Source organism: Manis pentadactyla, chromosome 1 (genome assembly GCF_030020395.1).
Source record: "Manis pentadactyla isolate mManPen7 chromosome 1, mManPen7.hap1, whole genome shotgun sequence".
Lineage (NCBI taxonomy): Eukaryota > Metazoa > Chordata > Mammalia > Pholidota > Manidae > Manis > Manis pentadactyla.
Genome location: NC_080019.1, coordinates 73,941,962 through 73,962,055, shown reverse-complemented (window position 1 = coordinate 73,962,055; position 20,094 = coordinate 73,941,962). Strand labels below are relative to the sequence as shown.

Below are 20,094 nucleotides of genomic sequence, written 5' to 3'. Positions count from 1 at the left end.
AGGTCTGAGTTCTAGCCTCAGTTGGGCACAGGCTGCTGGGAGGCTGGAGCTAATATTCTTCCTTTTCTGGGCACAGTACTCCATCCATGAAATGGTGGGCACTGGACTTGTTACCTCATTTTGAAGCAGCAGATGTAATTATGGAAACACATTTTAAACACTCCAGCAGCACAATATTGGCATAATGAAATGGTATTAAAACATAATAAAACATTAAAACATTACAATTAAAACATACATTCATGAATTCTCTGTGGTTACAAACTGGGACTCTATAGCCAAACACCTTGGATTCAAATCCTGGCTCTGCCATTCAGCAGCTGTGTGACCTCCACTTTGAAATGAGGGTATTAACAGGACTTACCTCATAGGATTCTTTTAGAATTGAGTGAGCTTATAAATGTTAAGTACTTAGAATAGTGCTTGGGACAGACTGTGATATGTGTTAACTGCCATCCAGCCAGCCACCTGTTCACCTACTTATCCACCAGTCCATTCATCAATATATCCATTCATACTTATAAGGTATCTCCTAAGTGCCTGGCCTTTGAAAAACATGTAATTAAACTGGATTTAAACTTATTTGGTTAACTCAGATGTTTCACTAATTTGGGCTGATCCCATCACTTACAACATCTGTGTGTATTTGAACTGTATGCATCTGTGAGGTTTTACTCTAATTCTTATTTATTCAACCTTGTAATACAGCAAGAGACCAGCATTTGACCTTTCAAACAATTGAGTAGTTTTTATGTGGTCTTTCTACATGGAAGATTAAATGATGTGCATTTAATTCTAGGTCATCTGAAGCTTGGGAACACCCCCTGTTCCCACAGGTCAGAGAACAGAGAAGATACCCCCTTCTCTTCCCAGGGGATTTTTGTGGGGACAATTTCCATGTATCAGCTTTGATATTAGATACTGTTTGATTCATTAACAATGACAGCAAGGAATGAGTCACTGTGAACCCTTACCTATAAATGTCTACACCTTCCCTGTCCCCCATGTCAAAGGCATTTCTGTGCTGTCGGTGCGATAGGTCACTTCTGCAAGCAACATATGCCTTAGATCCCAACTCTGTCAGTCCTGTCACCAGGCCTTGCAGAGGCATTCACATATCCCTTTCAGACTCATTCACACTATGGCCACAAAATCTTCCGATTGAGTGACTCCAGATGTCCAAGGTGCCCAAGTCTGAAGCACTTAAGTCTGAGGTGTTGAATAAAGGCTGCTGATCTGAGTTGTCTTAACAGTGATACAGTGACACAAATAGGATGTCCGTGGGCATTTTGGGGCAGTGTGCTCTCTTTGAGTAGTCACAGGCTTTGAAGTGTCCCCAGGACATTTTCTTTCAATGTCCAGTGGCCCTAACTCTTGGACATCACAGAGCACCAACCCTGAGGTCAGTCAGCCCTGGGTTTGAATTTCCGATCTGCTGGGACCATGGGGCATTTAGAGCTGATGGCCCCATTTCCTCAGCTGGAAAATGGGGATAATAAAACCTCCTTCAGAAATGATGCAAACTGAGTGTGGAGTGGATACAATGTGAATTTGCTGCCTAGTGCTGGGTATGGACACAACTACATGTGCCAGGAGTGTGGGACTCCTGGGTTTAAACAGGAGGACACCAGAACTGAGGCCAGGTGTTGACATCGGAAGGGCAGCACCCAAATCAACCAGATGAAGCCACCTTGGGACCATCAGTGTAAAACGAGTCCGATGAAGAGCCCGTGTGGCTGTATGGGAAGGGAATCTTCGAAGGCTGCTGAGCATGCTCAGCCCTGTCAGCCAAGGGCAGGGACCACCTTCTCAAAAGACAGACACTTCGCGTTGTTAAAGGGCCATCCAGCACACAGTGTCACACCCAAGTGGCCCAGAATGTGGCAAGCCATGTGACTCTGGGCATGTCTGAGGAGGACAGCGAATCACAGGAGCGATGGGCAAAGCAGGGCTCTGGCAGCCCCAGCATGCTGAGTGCAGTCCATTATTTGCAGTCCCAGAGTAGAACAACAGCGCACAGTAAAAACACAGCACACAGAATGGCTCTTTAAAATATGTCACCAGTAACGTGCAAGCCACCCCATCAAAAGCCAAACTCATGCTGAGTTCGGGCTTCCTTTTTTAAATTGCGTTACTTTTTTTTCCAATTACAGACATGAAATCTGTGTCAATTATGGAAAGTATGGAAAAAACGTAAGTATTTAAAGCATAATAACAACAGGAATTATGCTTTCTACAAAAACTGTCAATATTTGGTGTATTTTTAAGTCTTTTCTATTGATTTGACATATAAATAGGTATGAAAATATATTTACATATTTTTTATATACTTCAGATTATATACATGATATTGCAACCTGTTATTTTTCCACTTACCTCATAAGCACTTCTCCATATATGAAAACATTTTGCATAGATTCTTTAGCCTATGTATACAGTATAATTTACTTACATGTTCCCTTATATTTAAACATTGGGGCTGCTCTTATTTTCTGCCATTATAAAAATTGCTGTGATAATCATCTTTTTGCATAAATCTTTGTCCCAACTTCCAATTATATTCCTAGAAGGGGGTACAGCAAGCAAAGGGCATAAACATTTTTCAAGCCCCTGATATATTTTGGTAAATTGAAAAGTTCACTTTTCACTGGATGTAAACTTCCTTTTTTAAACAGTTACTTTAGGAGAGTACAAAATGAGTAGGATTTAGGATGTGAACAAAGAAGAAGGGGACAAAGGGCGAGCCCCAGCATTATAGGCCCTTGCAGAGTAGGCTAGTAGCCCCTAGAAAAATAAATCCAGAAAGAATGAGGGGTGAACTTTGACAGAGGGACGGGGAGAGGCCACCTCGATGAAGGCAGTCAGGACTGGTTTCACAGGGAAGGTGCTTTCCGAACTGGGCCTCATAGCATAGATAGGTTTTCACCACGGAAGCCAAGAAGGGAAGGGGGGAGGAGGGGCATGGCAGGCAAATAGCTGAGACAGGGATTCTGGAAGCATCTGTAGAGGTGAAGCATGAGAAGCTGGGGGCCTGGGCATGGCTTTCCTCCCACGGCCCTGGTGACTCCCCACCTCTTACCAGAAGCTTCCATATTCCCCAGCAGCACGAGTGCCCATCACCTAAGCTGTTTCCGGTCTTTGGGCCTAGCTTAACTGCCCCTCTGCCTAGAAATGCCTCAACCCCAGAAATCCTGCTGATCCTACACACATCTCAGTGCAGGTGTCTCCTCCTCCAGGCAGCCTTCCTAATCCATGCTTGGACTAACCACCACTCACAGCCTGTCTCAAGCTCTGGTCAGGGGCTGGGCTGGGCTGTCGCTTTTCTCTGCCTGCGCTTGGGGCCTGGCCTCGGGGGGTGCTCAGCAAGAGTCTCTAAAGCGTATTAGGAGTGACGGCTGAGCCAGAGATGATTCAGAAAGAAGGCAGGCTGAGAATTAACACGGTGCCTTGCTCATGACTGGGGACTAGGGGAGGAGCCCACGTAGGCAGCGCAGGAGAGGCAGAGAGACTGGCAAGAAGGATATAATAAACACTGCATAAGCTGATTATGTAGGAGGTTCTATACCTGCTTCTCTCTTAGATTTCTATTCTAGTGCACAGTTCCCCAAACTGTCTGTTAAACAATCCCCAGAGTGCCTATTAGACATCCAGCTTCCTAGGCCCCATTCCCAAGCAGGAGGTCTGGAGTGTAGCCAGGGAGTTAGTGTTTGTGATAAGCCGCATAGCGACTCTGCTGTGAGTAATCCTTTGACCAGCATTTGGGGACTGTGGCATTAAACCATGACGGCCTGCTGGCATTTTCAAGTCCTTTTGGAAGAACGCTTCCTGGTCTGTGTTCTGGGGAGCACTAGTTCTGAGAAATACCAATGCATTAAAAAGAGTCCCATGATTAAAAAGTGAGAGTGGCTGTGAGCTCTTGCCCTTTCTTATAGAGTCACTTGAACACAGTAAAGGCTCTGACAAGGTCTGCAGCAAAGAAACCATTTTAGGTTCGTTCAACTGTGACATTCCCGAGCCCTCTGATCTGGGGGAAACCTGCAGCCGGAAACCCCACAGATAGGCTGGCTGGAATGTCCCCCGAGTGGCACAAGTGACTCCTGGCTCCTGTCACATCGTGCCCTCCCATCAGCTGTGCTCCTGTGCATGTGCATGAGGGGGCTATGCAGTACCAGGGATTAGATGTTGGAGAGGAAGAGATGTTGAAATCGAAACTGACAAGGTTCCATCAAACAGCAGGAGCTGACTGCGGGTAGAAACCCAGGGTTACACATTGAAAGGCAAATTTAAATTCCCTGAAAAACAGGTTTCCTCTTCTGAGTAAACCATTGTGTGACATGGCTGGGTATTGTCTCTCAGTTTAAGGGTTACAGTGACACCTTTTGTATTCAAAAGGCTGAAACTTTTAAAAGAACTCCAGCAACGCTCACCACTTTACCCCGTGTGGCCCTGACGGATCTGTGTCACAAGCGCAAGTCACAAGGGTAGGTAAGCTCCTTTGGGGCAGAAAATCCTAAATTAGTATAACAATTTATAAAGTGGGGGTGTTGGATTGTGTAATTTGACCTTTCAGTCTGGGAAGTGTCCCCGCAGGCAGGGTGCTCTGAGTCCTTATCTGTGCCCAGAGACTCCCCCGACCGTCTCACAGGAATCCTGTACGTCACCCTTCCGTGGCCAAGAGGGTCAGCACCCACCTGCGGGGGCTCGGGAGGCGGGCGTGCCGTGGTCCGGGCCTTCCGTCGGGGGCAGAGCTCTCAGCAGTTCTCTGTGATGGTGCCTGTGTTATAAACATACAGGCTCAGGGGGTGTCTGTACCCCGGAGCCACCAGGGTCTCAGATTCTAAGTCTTGGCTTGCTTTTGTCCCTTTTGGGTAGCTTATTCCACAAATACTTGTTGAGGGCCCACTATGTGCCAGGCCCTGGGCCAGGTGCTGGGACAAAAGGCAGATGCATCGGTGACCTCACAGAGTGTCCCATCAGGACAGGCACTCTTCTGCGAGCTCTGGGGGAAGTAAGCATACTTCTACTCTTTTAACATTTTCTTTCAGTATCTAACTTCAAAAAATAAAAAGATGAGTAGGGATTAGGGACATAGGTTATTTGAATCCGACAGACCTAAGCTCAAAATACAAATTTTCACTGTAAAACTGGGATAACACCTACTTTCTGGACTTTTGGGGAGGGAAATGCACTCTCACACAGTGAGCCCCGGCACAGGGTATGGCCCTTAGGGGGCTCCCAACAGAGCTGCCTGGCTCTTACCATAAACTGCATCTTAGGGCTGCACAGGGTGAGGCTGAGAGACTGCCTGGGTTGAATTCCAGCTCCCCCACTGGTCAGCTGTGTGACCCTGGGCAAGCGGTTTCAGGTCTGTGTGTGGATAGCTCAGCACCTGCTTCCAGTGGTGGTTATGAATATTACAGGAGTCATACACCCCAAGTGCACTGAACAGAGCAAATCTCATTATGTGTTAGCATTTCAAGTACGATTAGACTTACACCAATTTGGTTTGCTCAGCTCTGTTAGCAACCTATTGTCTGCAAATCAAATGATACCAGTACTTTTTTTAAAAATCAAACACAGGTAATCACTCTGTCTTGTATCAATTTGATCTTCCTTCTTCCACCTGCCCCATGATGCATTTACGAGAGCTGTGTTCCGGAGGGAGCAAGGCTTGGTGGAGAAAGCATTTGCTTTGCTGCCAGAGTGGGTGGGTTCTGGACCAGGTTTTCTTGCTTGTGTGATCCTGGGTGGGTCGCTCATACTCTCAGAGCCTCTCTGCCGTCATCTGCTGATTGGTCACCAGGGAAGTTAATGCTGGCCTCATCTACACTGAGTATCATGAGACCACGAAAGAGCAGATGCCTCCACTCTGCCAGATGCTGGGTGAGTGGCTCACTGCTGGTTATCACTGGGAGAAGGCATGGGGTAAAGCTTAACTTCTAGAGTTAGACTGCCTGGTTGGAATTCTGGTTCCAGCTGGTAGCTGTGGAATCTTGGGGGGTTCAAGCAATCTGCCTCTACTTTCTCCATCTGTAGAATGGGGGATAAGGACAGTACCGACGCCAGAGAGCCATTGTGAGGATGAACTGAAGAGGATAGCACTGGCCCAATAAAGATGAGTTATTCTTACCATTATTACTCTCTGTCTTCTCACTGGATTGTGAACAGTGAGCTCATTTAATTCATTCTTAAATTCTCAGAATCCAGGAACCGCTTACCTAAAGTCAGCTGAATTCAGGAATGATGGAAGGAATGGATGAACAAATACATGTAATTCTGATCCAAAGCCCTTCCTGGTGATTCCAGAGCCTCACCAGAGTCTCCCTGGGGCCTAGCCAGCCTGTGTCTGTGTTTCCATTATTGTACTGGTTTGGTTTTGGTAAGCTTCATCCCCGAGAATTCAGTCCTGGCTTAGTCTGGATCTCACATCAGACTGCAGGTCTGAGTCTCACCTCTACTTTCTAACTGCAGGACTTTGAGAATGTTACTGACCCTTTCAGAGCCTCCATTTGCTCACCTGTAAAATGGGCGAAACCCATCTACTTGTCAAGGTTGCTGAGCTGACTAGGTATTAAATATGTGGAAGAGCCTGGCACACATAGTAGCTGATCAGTAAACGGTAATGGTTGCCATTTTATTTTACCTACCTTGAAGCTGCTAGTTCAAGCTGACCACGCTTTAAACATTAGCTGGGTCTCTAACTCTGCTATGCAAATGGTTACATTCATTGCCAAATGCCTCTTCCTCATAGACCTCCACTCTGCCTTTGTTGGGCAGTGGCCACTGCTTCCTCCTATTGCCTGCCTTAGGGGTACCCTGGGGTGCCCAGCCCTGGGCCTGAGGACTGACCCTGGAGCATGTTCTCCATGTCCTCAGCAGCCCCAGCAGCCTCCAGGGATGCCTGATCAGAGGGTCACTGTGACAGCATGAAGTCAGCCACACTGTGTTCCCACTGTGGTCAGGGGGGCCATGAGCAGGGCTTCAGAGTCGAACAGACTGTGGCTCCACCACTTGTTTATTTGTTGTGTGACTGTGATTAACTTAGCCTCAGTTTCTTCATCTGTAAAATGAAGACAACATAAGATCGTGTTTGCAAACGGGTTCATGAAATGATGGTGATGGTGATGGTGAGGGTGACAATGTGGGTGACAGTGAGGGTGAGGGTGACAGTGAGGGCGATGGTGATGGTGATGGTCAGGGTGACGGTGAGGGTGACGGTGACGGTCAAGGTGATGGTGATGGTGATGGTGAGAGTGATGGTGACAGTGATGGTGATGAGGTGGGTGAGGGTGATGGTGAGGGTGACAGTGAGTGTGATGGTGATGGTGACAGTGATGGTGAGGGTGAGGGTGACGGTGAGGGTGTTGGTGGGGGTGATAGTGACAGTGAGACAGTGAGGGTGACGGTGATGGTGATGGTGATGGTGACGGTGATGTGGTGGTGATGGTGATGGTGAGGGTGACAGTGATGGTGATGGTGATGGCCCACATCCAGTGGCATTGTATTCAAGGCCCTCCCCCAACCACATGGGGAAAAGGTGAGTGAAATAAGTTACCAAATGCCCTAAAAGCATGAAAGCTGGCCTAGATTAAAAAAAATAAATGACGTTAATTCACTGTTGATTCTATCAAGAAGACACTAAATGGAGCAATGTGTGGAGTGGATTTCTACCATCCTTCTAATATCATCTAACTTCACGATTTTAACCAGCTTTTCAATCTTTAAAAAGCTGCTTTTGGTAATTTTAGGAAAACATTATGAATCAAATGAATTTTCTAATGAAGATCACTCCCAAATAATAGAAATCTTAATCAGCTATCCAATAAAACTGTGTCGACTACTCATGTTGGTGGATTCTGAACTATGGCTGCACAAAGTAAATCATTTGGGACCTTTCAAAATATACCCATGCTCAGACCCCACCCAAGACAAATCATAATCTCTGAGAGGAGGTGGGATGGGCATTTTTAGAGAGTTTTCTGGGTGAGTCCTATAGCCAGGGCTGAGTCCACTGGTTTGGGTGCATCTTGGTACTAATCCTCAAGCCTGATTCACATGGTTGGTGACTGAGGCTGTGGCCCCATTACTGGGCACACATTAGAATTACCAGGGAGCTCTTAAAAATCTTGATACTCCATCCCAGACCAATGACATCCCAGTCTCAGGGGTTTAGTACTTTTGAAAGCTGCATAGGTGATTCAATGTACAGCCAGGGCTGAGAAGCACTACACAAAGGATATATTACAAAAGAAAAAAAAGAAAAATATTGTGTTCAAATCTCAGCTCACACCTGTATTTTGCAGCAGAAGCACTAGTAATTTTATGTAGTACTGTGGTCAGTTCCTGTTTATCCCAGAATGGCATCTCTGTTTTGAGGATAAATTATGGGCCAGTGTTAAGAATGCACGGAAGGTAGCTAACATTATTAAGCACTACCATCAACCAGGTGTTTTGCCTGCACCTTCTCATTTAATTCACACAGTACCCAGAGAAGAAAGTGGTGCCATCCCTATTTTAGTAGGTGACAAATTGAAGCTCAGAGAGGCTAACTCACTTATATCAAGTCACTTAGCTAGTAAATAGAGCTCCAAATCTGGGCCCTAGGCCATACTGCCTCTCAGAGGGTAGGCGAGGACAGGGCGGGGGTGGGGAAGGGACAGTGTGTGTTTGTGACTTGTACTAAGGGTAAATGATTTACTGGATCAGCTTTTGTTTCTATTCTCCTCTGCTAGCCTCCATAAATGAGAGCTGAACATATTACTCGTTCTGAAAGGACAATCTAGGTGTAAATTTATTCTTTATGTTAAAGGAAAAGAGAGCATGCATCCTAACAATTACTTCATGCTTGCTCCCCTTTTAATTTGACAACAGGTTCTGAAGCGGCACTGTAACTGCTGAATGCTTCTAGCTGGTGCTCTCCCAAGTGAAAGGTAAATAATAAGTACTGGGAAATGTAACTAAACGTTTACCTTTATGAAAAAGGGAAACATTTTTCTCCCAAGTGACTCCAAAGGTAAGTAAAAAATGGAGACCAAAACAGATGATGAACAGGGCTGCCAATTTTTGACTTGTCCTGTGTGTGCTGATGATCCTAGGACAGAAGATGCAGCTCACAATTTGCAATCCCTTCCAGCAGAGGGGGCTGCCATTAGTGACAGGCAGGCCCACCTCACAGTCCCCTCTGACAGTCAGGACAGGTGGGACTTCGTGCTTCTCTTGCAAATTCCCAGCAGTGTTTCCTGGACACAAGTCAGTGATCCATTGTTCAAACATGCAAGGCTTGCAGGAGCTTTTAAACGCCTAGTTACTTATGTTAAATGCTGACAGCAATTCCAAAGAAAAAAAGTCCCAAGCAACTATTTCTAGATTTAATAGTTTTTTTTCAAATTTGTAAATGTCTAGATTTATAAAACCCAGGATTTATATCATTAGAAAAGAAGGCTTACTATGTAGATGTGGTTTTTAACTTAGTCAATGATGACAATAATAAAAGGTACCACTTACTGAATATTCTTATGTGGTTCTGGGTCAGAAAAGTTATTCACATTTTATAAATCCTGTTCAGGTTTTGTTGTCCCCATTTTTCAAATGAGAAATATGTCTCAGAGAAGTTAAGTCAAGTGCCTAAAGTCACATGGCTACTAAGTGGGCAATGAACCCCATGCTACCACCCTCTGCAACAAGAGTGGACATTTCCACAAAGTGCATGCTGCAGGCTGTGGTTTGTGATTTTTTACTCAGACTTGTCTGTGAACGTCTGTTGGTCTCTCCCTCTGAGGAGAAGCACTTCCTGGATTTTGGCTAGGAAGGCCTGGCTGAAGCTGCACTCAACACTGCACTCCTACCTTTTACCTGGGGGACCTGCAGAAGCATCCCAAGACCCCTGGTCATCACACAAAAGCATGTCCACCATTACCTCAGCACTTTGACCGTCTCCATCCACTGTGTCTGCTCACTCTCCCAGGAGTCCACTTGGATCCAGTTGGATGTCTGCACGGCCAGCCGGGCCATGGCCACTCGGTGTTGGGCAGCTACCAGGTCTTTCTTCAAGTAGTTGTCATTGACGGGCGATATGATACCTCTGATCACCTGGTACAATCCTAGTGAGGGAAAGTGGTGGTGTTGCATGTATAAATGCTCACGACCTGGCAGCCTGAATTCAGGCAGGTGCAAAAAGCTCTGCCTCATCCTGAGTGGGAGCAGACTGGCATTCTTTTCTGGGTGGGCCAGCTCCTGTAGGCAAGGGTAAAGGCTGCCTCAAGGACCCTGTGCTTCTACTCCAGAGTCTTCTACAACCCAGAGAAATACTTCTGAGTGGAAGGCTGCGGGCGTAGAGCCAGAAGAGTTTCCCAGATAGCAATGTGGACAAGTAGGGTCTGCATAGTTGGGGGAACATCATGTCTTCCCAATGTGGGACTTCACAGAGGCACTATCATCCTCTAATCATGTGTGGGACAAAAGTTGCATGAAGTTTCTTAGCCCACATGGGGATTTTGTGGACCAAAGATAAAGGGATGGGACTTAGAAGGAATCAGGTAGGCAGGTAATGGGAAGTCCACTGACTGCACAGGCCCACCACTCGTGTTGGAATGGAAAGCTCTACTTTGGAAAAGACACGGGCTGTGGGGCTTAGTATGGCTATGGTATGGCTCAGGGATGAGAGAATGGGGGTATTTTAAGTTTAGGGCTACAGTGACATGGTAGAAGCTACAGAGAACCATCATGGAAAGAGTATGAATTGTCAGTCTTAGGGGGCAGTTCCAGCTCCATAACTTACTAGGATGCCTTAGCAAATTACCAAGCTATTTGAAAAAATAAAATACTTAGCCACTTGAACTTCATTTTTCCTATCTGTAAAATGGGAAATTCCTCCTTGGCAGGACCTTGTGGTAAGGTTGAAATTAGATAATGTTTATGTAGTGGGATAATATTTTGATTTAGTATATAACATAGTTTAAAAAACTGTATAATAAAATATAACATTCACCACAGAGGGCACAAAACACAGTTTGATGAAGAGCTCTAACGTATATCCTGCTTTAATGATAGCCTAGGTTAAGCTACAGAACACTTCCGGCACACCAGAAGTTCTCTATCACAACCCCCATGCTGATGGAAGTTAATCATGACTCTTACTTTTATAATAGTAACCCACCAGCTTTCCTTTATAGCTTTACCATGTATTTATGCAGCCTTAAAAAAAATAGATACATTTTTCCTGCTTCTGAAATTTTTATAAATGGAATCATACTGAAAGAACCATTTTTCACCTCATCTAAATAGAATTCATGTAGCCCAACCAGTTTCATTTGTTGTATAACATTCCATTGCATTGTTATATACCAAATTGATCCATTTTACTGTTGGTGGACTTGGTTTGATTCTGGCTTCAGACTATTACAAACAAGGATGCTATGAGAATCCTTGTGCAAGTCTCCCTATGCACACAGGCACTTATTTCTTAGGATCCACACCTAAGAATGGAATTGCTGAGTCATAGGGTAGGTGTGCTTGCAGCTTTATTGGATAACACAAACAGTTTTCTTTAGTGGTTGTAGCTATTTACCCTCCCACTGGTAGTGTATAAGAGTTTCATTTGCTCCACACCATGCCACATGGGGTTATTGTCATAATTTTCCCAATTTGATAGATTTACTTTTAATGTTCATTTTCTTACTAATGAAACTGAACATTTATTCATATGTATTCTTAGACATAGAAGCTTGGATTCTTTGTGAAGTGTTTGTTCAAATCTTTTGCCCATATGCTGGATTGAAGCTTGAATTTTTTGTGAAGTGTTTGTTCAAATCTTTTGCCCATATCTTGGATTGTCTGCCTTTTTATCATTGAGTTGTAGAGTCTTCCTATGTTCCAAACACAAGCCTTTTGTTGGTTGGTTATGTAAATATCTTCTTTCACTTTATGGCTTGTCTTATTCTTTCTACCAAACTAAAGTTCTTAATTTTAATGTAGTCGGTTATTAGTTTTTCCTTTACAGTTGGTGCATTTTGTGTTATGAAAACATTTTCCTAGATTATCTCATAAAAGGTTTACAATTTTGTTTTCACATTTGGGTCTTTGTGTATGATATAAGTCCTATTAAGTTATTTTCTATTTGGATAGTCAATTATTTGAGCAACATTTACCAAAAAGGCCCCTTCTACTCCACCACTACTATGCATTGCTACCAATGTCCTTTATCAGGTGTCCATCTGTGCATGGGCTTGTTTCTCTACTCTGTTTTGTTTTGTTCTATTTGCCTGTCATTGTGCAATCTCATACTGCTTTGTTATGTATGCTTTATTATACATCTTGATATCTGGATGAGCAAATCTTCCCACTTTATTGTTCTTCAAGAGTATCTTGGCAATTATTGACTTCTTGCATTTTCCATATAAATTTTAGAAAGGGCTTGTCAAGTTCCACAAATGAAATGCCCCTACTCAACCAAAAAAACAAAAAAACAAAAGACAAAAAACACCTGCTGAAATTTTGATAGGAATTGGACTTAAATTCAATTTAGGTAGAATTGACATCTTTAGAATATTGAGCCTTGCTATCCATGAGCATGGTATATCTTTCCATTTATTTAGATCTTCTTAAATGACTCTAAATAAAGTTTTACTTTTTTTTTTTGTACAGCACTTACACATCTTTTGTAAGATTTATTCCTAGATACTTGCTTTTTTGGGTGCTACTATAAATGGCATTTAAAAATACTTTTTTTCTATTTGTTGTAGAAATATATATATGTATAAATGTATATATGTAGAAACATAATTGATTTAGGTATTTTGAATGTGTATCTAGTAACCATGATAAATCTTTCAATAATCCTAATAGTTTGTCTGCACAGTCTTTTGAATCTTCTAAGTACAAAATAATACCATCAGAAAATACTGACAACTTTGCTGTTTCATTTCTAAGTCTTATACATTTATTTTTCTTTTTGCATTGTTTAAGACTTTTAGTATAATGCTAAATAGAGACAGTGTTAGTAGGCATCCTTGTCTTATTCATATTATCAGGGGGAAAGCTTTCAAGTTTCACTATTACATATGATGTTTGCTGCAAGTTTTCTGTAGATACTCTTTTTCAGTGTGGCAGAGACAACACTGTGTGTTCATTAAGACCCATTTTTGTTTTTCCTCTTTCTGGGTGCATAGGAAGTTAATGTTTCTGTACCTCTTGAAATTAGGTTGGGTTTATGTGATTTGACTGAGTTATAGTCAATGGGATATGGGTGGAAGTGATTATGTTCCATCTAAACTTGGCCATAAAACTCTTGCATGATCCTCCAACTCTTTTATAGTGAATCTGAAAGCCACAACTAAGGTAGCAAAGCCATAGATGGGTCTACTAGGATCTCTGAGATACAGCTTGGAAGGAACAGCCCTGTAGATCTTCTGAACCTATGTGGGGTTTATCTGATTTAAGCCCCTGAAATTGGAGTATTTGTTATTGTAGCCTAGCCTGGTCTATCCTGACAAATCTGTTACTTTAAGGGACATTCTTAGCTATTCCTACCTTAAAGAGCTTTTGTCATAAATGAATTTTATCAAATGTTTTTTCTGTAGCTCTTGAAATGATTGTGTGATTTTTCTCTTTTAGTCAGTTAATATAGTGGATTGCTCTGATTAACTCTCTAATCTTTAACATTGCATTCCTGAGATAAATCCAATTTGGTCAAGATATGTTATCTTTTCAATATATTGATGGGTTCATGTTGCTATTTTTTTTTTTTAGGAAGAGAAGTCTGTAATTTTCTGTTCTCTTAATGTCTTAACCAGGTTTTGTATCAAGCTTATGCTAGCCTCACAAATAGTGATGGGGTGTTCCCTCTTTTCCTGTGTTCTAAAGGAGTTTGTATAAGACTGAAATGATATTTTTTTCTTAAGTATTTGGTAGAACTTAACAGTAAAGTCTTAAGATGCTGGAGTTTAATTTGTGTGAAACTTTTTGACTACTGATTTAATTTGTTATAAAATGATTCATATTTTTATTTCCTAATTATAACTTCTGTTAACTTACATTTTTCTAGCATTTTTCCATTATATTTAAAATTTGAAATTTATTGGCATAAGGTTGTTCACAATATTCTTATCTTTTTAGTGTTGACACCATCTGTTCTGATGTCCTTTCCATTCCTAACGGTTTTGTCTCTGTTCTTTTTCTGTGCTCAGTCTTCCTAGAGGTTTGTCATTTTACTAGCCTTTTCAAAAAACCAACTTTAGGCTTTATTGATCTTCTTTATGGAATGTTTGTTTTCCATTTCATCAATTTCTGGTCTCATTTTTATAAATTCTGTCTTCCTACTTTCTAGGTGTTATTTTGCTATTCTTTTTCTAACTTCTTGCTGGATGTACAGCTAATTTGCAGTTTGTCTTATTTTCCAATATACACAGTTCAGGCTATAAAATTTCCCTCTAAGCATGTCTTTACTTGCATCCCAGAAATTTTAATATGTAGTATTTTCATGATCATTCAGTTCAAAATATTTTTAAATTTCCATTATGTCTTTTTTTGAACCATGAGTTATTTAAAAGTATTTTTCTTAATTACTAAACATACTGAGATTTTTTGGTTGTCTTTTTGTTTTTGATTTATACCTTAGTTGCACTGTAGTCAGAGAAACATAGTCCATATTGATTTCAATCACTTGAAATATGTTGTTACTTGATTTATGTCGTAGGATATGGCCAGTTTTGGTAAATGTTCCATGTGTTCTTAAAAAGAAGGTATATTCTATGATTGCTGGGTGCAATTTTCTGTTCATTTAGTCAAGATTGCTAACTGTCTTGTTTAAATCTATTTTCTTACTGATTTTTTTGGTCTGCCTGCTTGTATTATTTACTGAAAAAGGCATGTGAAAATCTCCCACTATAACTGTGGATTTTTCTATTTTTCCTTTCAGTTCTTTCAACTTTTCATATATTTTAAGGATATATTATTGCCTACATATTATTTTTACATAACTTTCTGTGAATTGGCCTCTTTATATCTAGTAATGCTTCCTGACTTAAAGTCCATATATCTGATATGAATATAGCTTCAGCAGTATTATTTTTTTTAGTTTATGCATGGCATATTTTTTTTCACTCTTTTTCTATTAATCTTTTACTGGCATACCGTGTTTTATTGTGCTTCATTTTATTGTATGTCACAGATATTATGTTTTTTACAAATGGAAGTTTCATGGCAACCTGGCATCAAGAAAGTCCACTGGTGCCATTTTTCCAACAGCATTTGGTCACTTTGTGTTTGTGTGTCACATTTTGGTAATCCTCACAATGTTTCAAAATTTTTCATTATTATGTTTGTCATGGTGATCTATGATCAGTGATCTCTATAAAACCATTTTGGCTCACCAAGAACTGTGCCCATATAAGATGGTGAATTTAACTGATAAAAGTTTTGTGTGTTCTAACTGCTCCAGTCATACTCCCATTTCTCTCCCTCTCCCCAGGCCTCCCTAGTCCCTGAGATTAAGATAATTAATGAAGGTGGCTACATTAAACAACAGATTTTCGTGTAGACAAAACATCCTGCTATTGGAAGAAGATGCCAGCTAGGACTTTCATAGCAAGAGAGAAGTCAGGGCCTGGCTTCAAAGCATCAAAGGAATGGCAGACTCTCTTGTTAGGGGCTAATGCAGCTGGTGATGTTAAGTTGAAGCCAGTGCTAATTTACTATTTTAAGAATCTGAAGGCTCTTAAGAATTTTGCTGTTTCTATTCTTCCTGTGCTCTATAAATGAACAACAAAGTCTGGATGACATATCTGTTTACTGAATAGGTTAAGCTCACTGTTGAGACCTACTGCTCAGAAAAAAAAGATTCAAGACTGACAATGCCCTTGGTCACCCAAGAGCTGTAATGGAGAGGTGCAATGAGATTAATGTTGTTTTCATGCCTGTTTCACAAAACTAATCTGCAGCCTGAGGATTAAGGAGTAATTTCCATTTTCAATATTTATTCTTTAAGAAATAAATTTTGTGGGGGGGTGGAGTCAAGATGGCTGCGTGAGTAGAGCAGCGGAAATCTCCTCCCAAAACCACATATATCTATGAAAATATAACAAAGACAACTCTTCCTAGAATAAAGACCAGAGGACACAGGACAACATCCAGACCACATCCACACCTGAGAGAACCCAGCGCCTCGCAAAGGGGGTAAGATACAAGCCCCGGCCCCGCGGGAGCCGAGCGCCCCTCCCCCCAGCTCCCTGCGGGAGAAGAGCAGGCAGAGCGGGAGGGAGACGGAGCCCAGGACTGCCGAACACCCAGCCCCAGCCATCCGGACCAGAGCGCAGACACAGTGCATGCGCGGGGCCCTGGATACTAGGGAAACAGGACAGCAAGAACGGTGAGCGGGTACCGGAGGCCTGGCGCTGGAGGACATAAGAAAAGCGAGCGGCCATTTTTTTTTGTTTGTTTTGTTTTTGTTTTTCTGTTTTGTTTTGGCGAGCACTTTTTGGAAGTCTTAAAGGGATAGGGACCCCAATACTGGGGAAACAGGGCAGCAAGACCGGTGAGCAGATGCCTGAGGCTGGTGCCGGAGAATAAAGGAAAACGAGCGACCATTATTTATTTATTTATTTATTTATTTATTTTAATTAAAAAAATTTTTTTAAATTTTTTGTGGTCATTGTTTTGTTTTGGCAGGTGCTTTTTGGAAGTCTTAAAGGGACAAGGCGGGACACTTAATCCAGAGGTAGGGAATCCGGGGATCTCTGGGCACCCTAACCCCTGGGCTGCAGGGAGCAGGGAGGCCCCTTACAGAGATAAATAGCCTCCCAGCAGCTCCCCCTCCAATGTGACTCCACCATTTTGGAGTAGCTGCTGGAGCCAGGCCACGCCCACAGCAACAGCGGAGATTAACTCCATAGCAGCCGGGCAGGAAGCAGAAACCCTGTCTGTGCACAGCTGCGCAGCACAAGCCACGAGAGGTGGCTGTTCTCCCAGGAGAGGAGGGCCACAAACCAACAAGAAGGGAAGTTCTTCCAGCCGTCACTCGTCCCAGCTCTGCAAACTATTCCTATCACCATGAAAAGGCAAAGCTACAGGCAGACAAAGATCACAGAGACAACACCAGAGAAGGAGACAGACCTAACCAGTCTTCCTGACAAAGAATTCAAAATAAGAATCATAAACATGCTGACAGAGGTGCAGAGAAATACGCAAGAGAAATGGGATGAAGTCCGGAGGGAGATCACAGATGCCAGAAAGGAGATCACAGAAATGAAACAAACTCTGGAAGGGTTTATAAGCAGAATGGATAGGATGCAAGAGGCCATTGATGGATTTGAAACCAGAGAACAGGAACGCATAGAAGCTGACATAGAGGGAGACAAAAGGATCTTCAGGAATGAAACAATGTTAAGAGAACTGTGTGACCAATCCAAAAGGAACAATATCCATATTCTAGGGGTACCAGAAGAAGAAGAGAGAGGAAAAGGGATGGAAAGTATCTTGGAAGAAATAATTGCTGAAAACCTCCCCAAACTGGGGGAGGAAATAATCTAACAGACCACGGAAATACACAGAACCCCCAACAGAAAAGATCCAAGGAGGACAACACCAAGACACATAATAATTAAAATGGCAAAGATCAAGGCCAAGGAAAGAGTTTTAAAGGCAGCTAGAGAGAAAAAGGTCACCTATAAAGGAAAACCCATCAGGCTAACGTCAGACTTCTCAAAAGAAACCCTACAGGCCAGAAGAGAATGGCATGATATATTTAATGCAATGAAACAGAAGGGCCTTGAACCAAGGATACTGTATCCAGCACGACTATCATTTAAATATGATGGTGGGATTAAACAATTCCCAGACAAACAAAAGCTGAGGGAATTTGCTTCCCACAAACCACCTCTACAAGACATCTTACAGGGACTGCTCTAGATGGGAGCACTCCTAGAAAGAGCACAGCACAAAACACCCAACATATGAAGAATGGAGGAGGAGGAATAAGAAGGGAGAGAAGAAAAGAATCTCCAGACAGTGTATATAACAGCTCAATAAGCGAGCTAAGTTAGGCAGTAAGATACTAAAGAGGCTAACCTTGAACCTTTGGTAACCACGAATTTAAAGCCTGCAATGGCAATAAGTACATATCTTTCAATAGTCACCCTAAATGTTAATGGACTGAATGCACCAATCAAAAGACACAGAGTAATAGAATGGATAAAAAAGCAAGACCCATCTCTATGCTGCTTACAAGAAACTCATCTCAAACCCAAAGACATGTACAGACTAAAAGTCAAGGGATGGAAAAACATATTTCAGGCAAACAACAGCGAGAAGAAAGCAGGGGTTGCAGTACTAATATCAGACAAAATAGACTTCAAAACAAAGAAAGTAACAAGAGATAAAGGACACTACATAATGATAAAGGGCTCAGTCCAACAAGAGGATATAACCATTCTACATATATTTGCATCCAACACAGGAGCACCAGCATATGTGAAACATATACTAACAGAACTAAAGGGGGAAATAGACTGCAATGCATTCATTCTAGGAGACTTCAACACACCACTCACCCCAAAGGATAGATCCACCGGGCAGAAAATAAGTAAGGACACGGAAGCACTGAACAACACAGTAGAGCTGATGGACCTAATAGATATCTACAGAACTCTACATCCAAAAGCAACAGGATACACATTCTTCTCAAGTGCACATGGAACATTCTCCAAAATAGACCACATACTAGGCCACAAAAAGAGCCTCAGTAAATTCCAAAAGATTGAAATCCTACCAACCAACTTTTCAGACCACAAAGGCATAAAACTAGAAATAAACTGTACAAAGAAAGCAAAAAGGCTCACAAACACATGGAGGCTTAACAACACGCTCCTAAATAATCAATGGATCAATGACCAAATCAAAATGGAGATCCAGCAATATATGGAAACAAATGACAACAACAACACTAAGCCCCAACTTCTGTGGGACACAGCAAAAGCAGTTTGAAGAGGAAAGTATATAGCAATCCAAGCATATTTAAAAAACGAAGAACAATCCCAAATGAATGGTCTAATGTCACAATTATCGAAATTGGAAAAAGAAGAACAAATGAGGCCTAAGGTCAGCAGAAGGAGGGACATAATAAAGATCAGAGAAGAAATAAATAAAAATGGGAAGAATAAAACAATAGCAAAAATCAATGAAACCAAGAGCTGGTTCTTCGAGGAAATAAACAAAATAGATAAGCCTCCAGCCAGACTTATTAAGAGGAAAAAGAGAGTCAACACAAATCAACAGTATCAGAAACGAGAAAGGAAAAATCACGATGGACCCCACAGAAATACAAAGAATTATTAGAGAATACTATGAAAACTTGTATGCTAACAAGCTGGGAAACCTAGGAGAAATGGACAACTTCCTAGAAAAATACAACCTTCCAAGACTGACCCAGAAAGAAACAGAAAATCTAAACAGACCAATTACCAGCAACAAAACTGAAGCAGTAATCAAAAAACTACCAAAGAACAAAACCCCCGGGCCAGATGGATTTACCTCGGAATTTTATCAGTCATAAAGGGAAGACATAATACCCATTCTCCTTAAAGTTTTCCAAAAAATAGAGGAGGAGGGGATACTCCCAAACTCATTCTATGAAGCTAACATCACCCTAATACCAAAACCAGGCAAGGACCCCACCAAAAAAGAAAACTACAGACCAATATCCCTGATGAACATAGATGCAAAAATACTCAACAAAATATCAGCAAACCGAATTCAAAAACACATCAAAAGGATCATACACCATGACCAAGTGGGATTCATCCCAGGGATGCAAGGATGGTACAACATTCGAAAGTCCATCAATATCTTCCACCACATCAATAAAAAGAAAGACAAAAACCACATGATCATCTCCATAGATGCTGAAAAAGCATTTGACAAAGTTCAACATCCATTCATGATAAAAACTCTCAGCAAAATGGGAATAGAGGGCAAGTACCTCAACATAATAAAGGCCATCTATGATAAACCCACAGCCAACATTATATTGAACAGAGAGAAGATGAAAGCATTTCCTCTGAGATCGGGAACTAGACAGGGATGCCCATTCTCCCCACTGTTATT

At 42.0% G+C, this 20,094-nt stretch overlaps 1 protein-coding gene across 11 annotated transcripts in view; it reads right to left on the bottom strand.

Annotated features, from left to right (window-relative positions):
- Positions 1 to 20,094, bottom strand: part of NMNAT3 (nicotinamide nucleotide adenylyltransferase 3) — a 113,290-nt gene that overhangs the window by 2,243 nt on the left and 90,953 nt on the right. For 9 of the 11 annotated variants that reach the window (XM_036877297.2, XM_036877292.2, XM_057498604.1 and 6 more), the window contains 2 exons: positions 9,917 to 10,100; positions 4,692 to 4,774 (listed from right to left, as the gene is read on the bottom strand). In XM_036877297.2, the coding sequence (XP_036733192.2) occupies positions 4,692 to 4,774; positions 9,917 to 10,011 (178 nt within the window). In that variant the 5' untranslated portion in view covers positions 10,012 to 10,100. Of the gene's footprint in view, positions 1 to 4,691; positions 4,807 to 9,916; positions 10,101 to 20,094 lie in introns of all 11 variants that reach the window. The other 2 variants (XR_008996516.1, XM_057498640.1) reach the window with 2 other exon arrangements.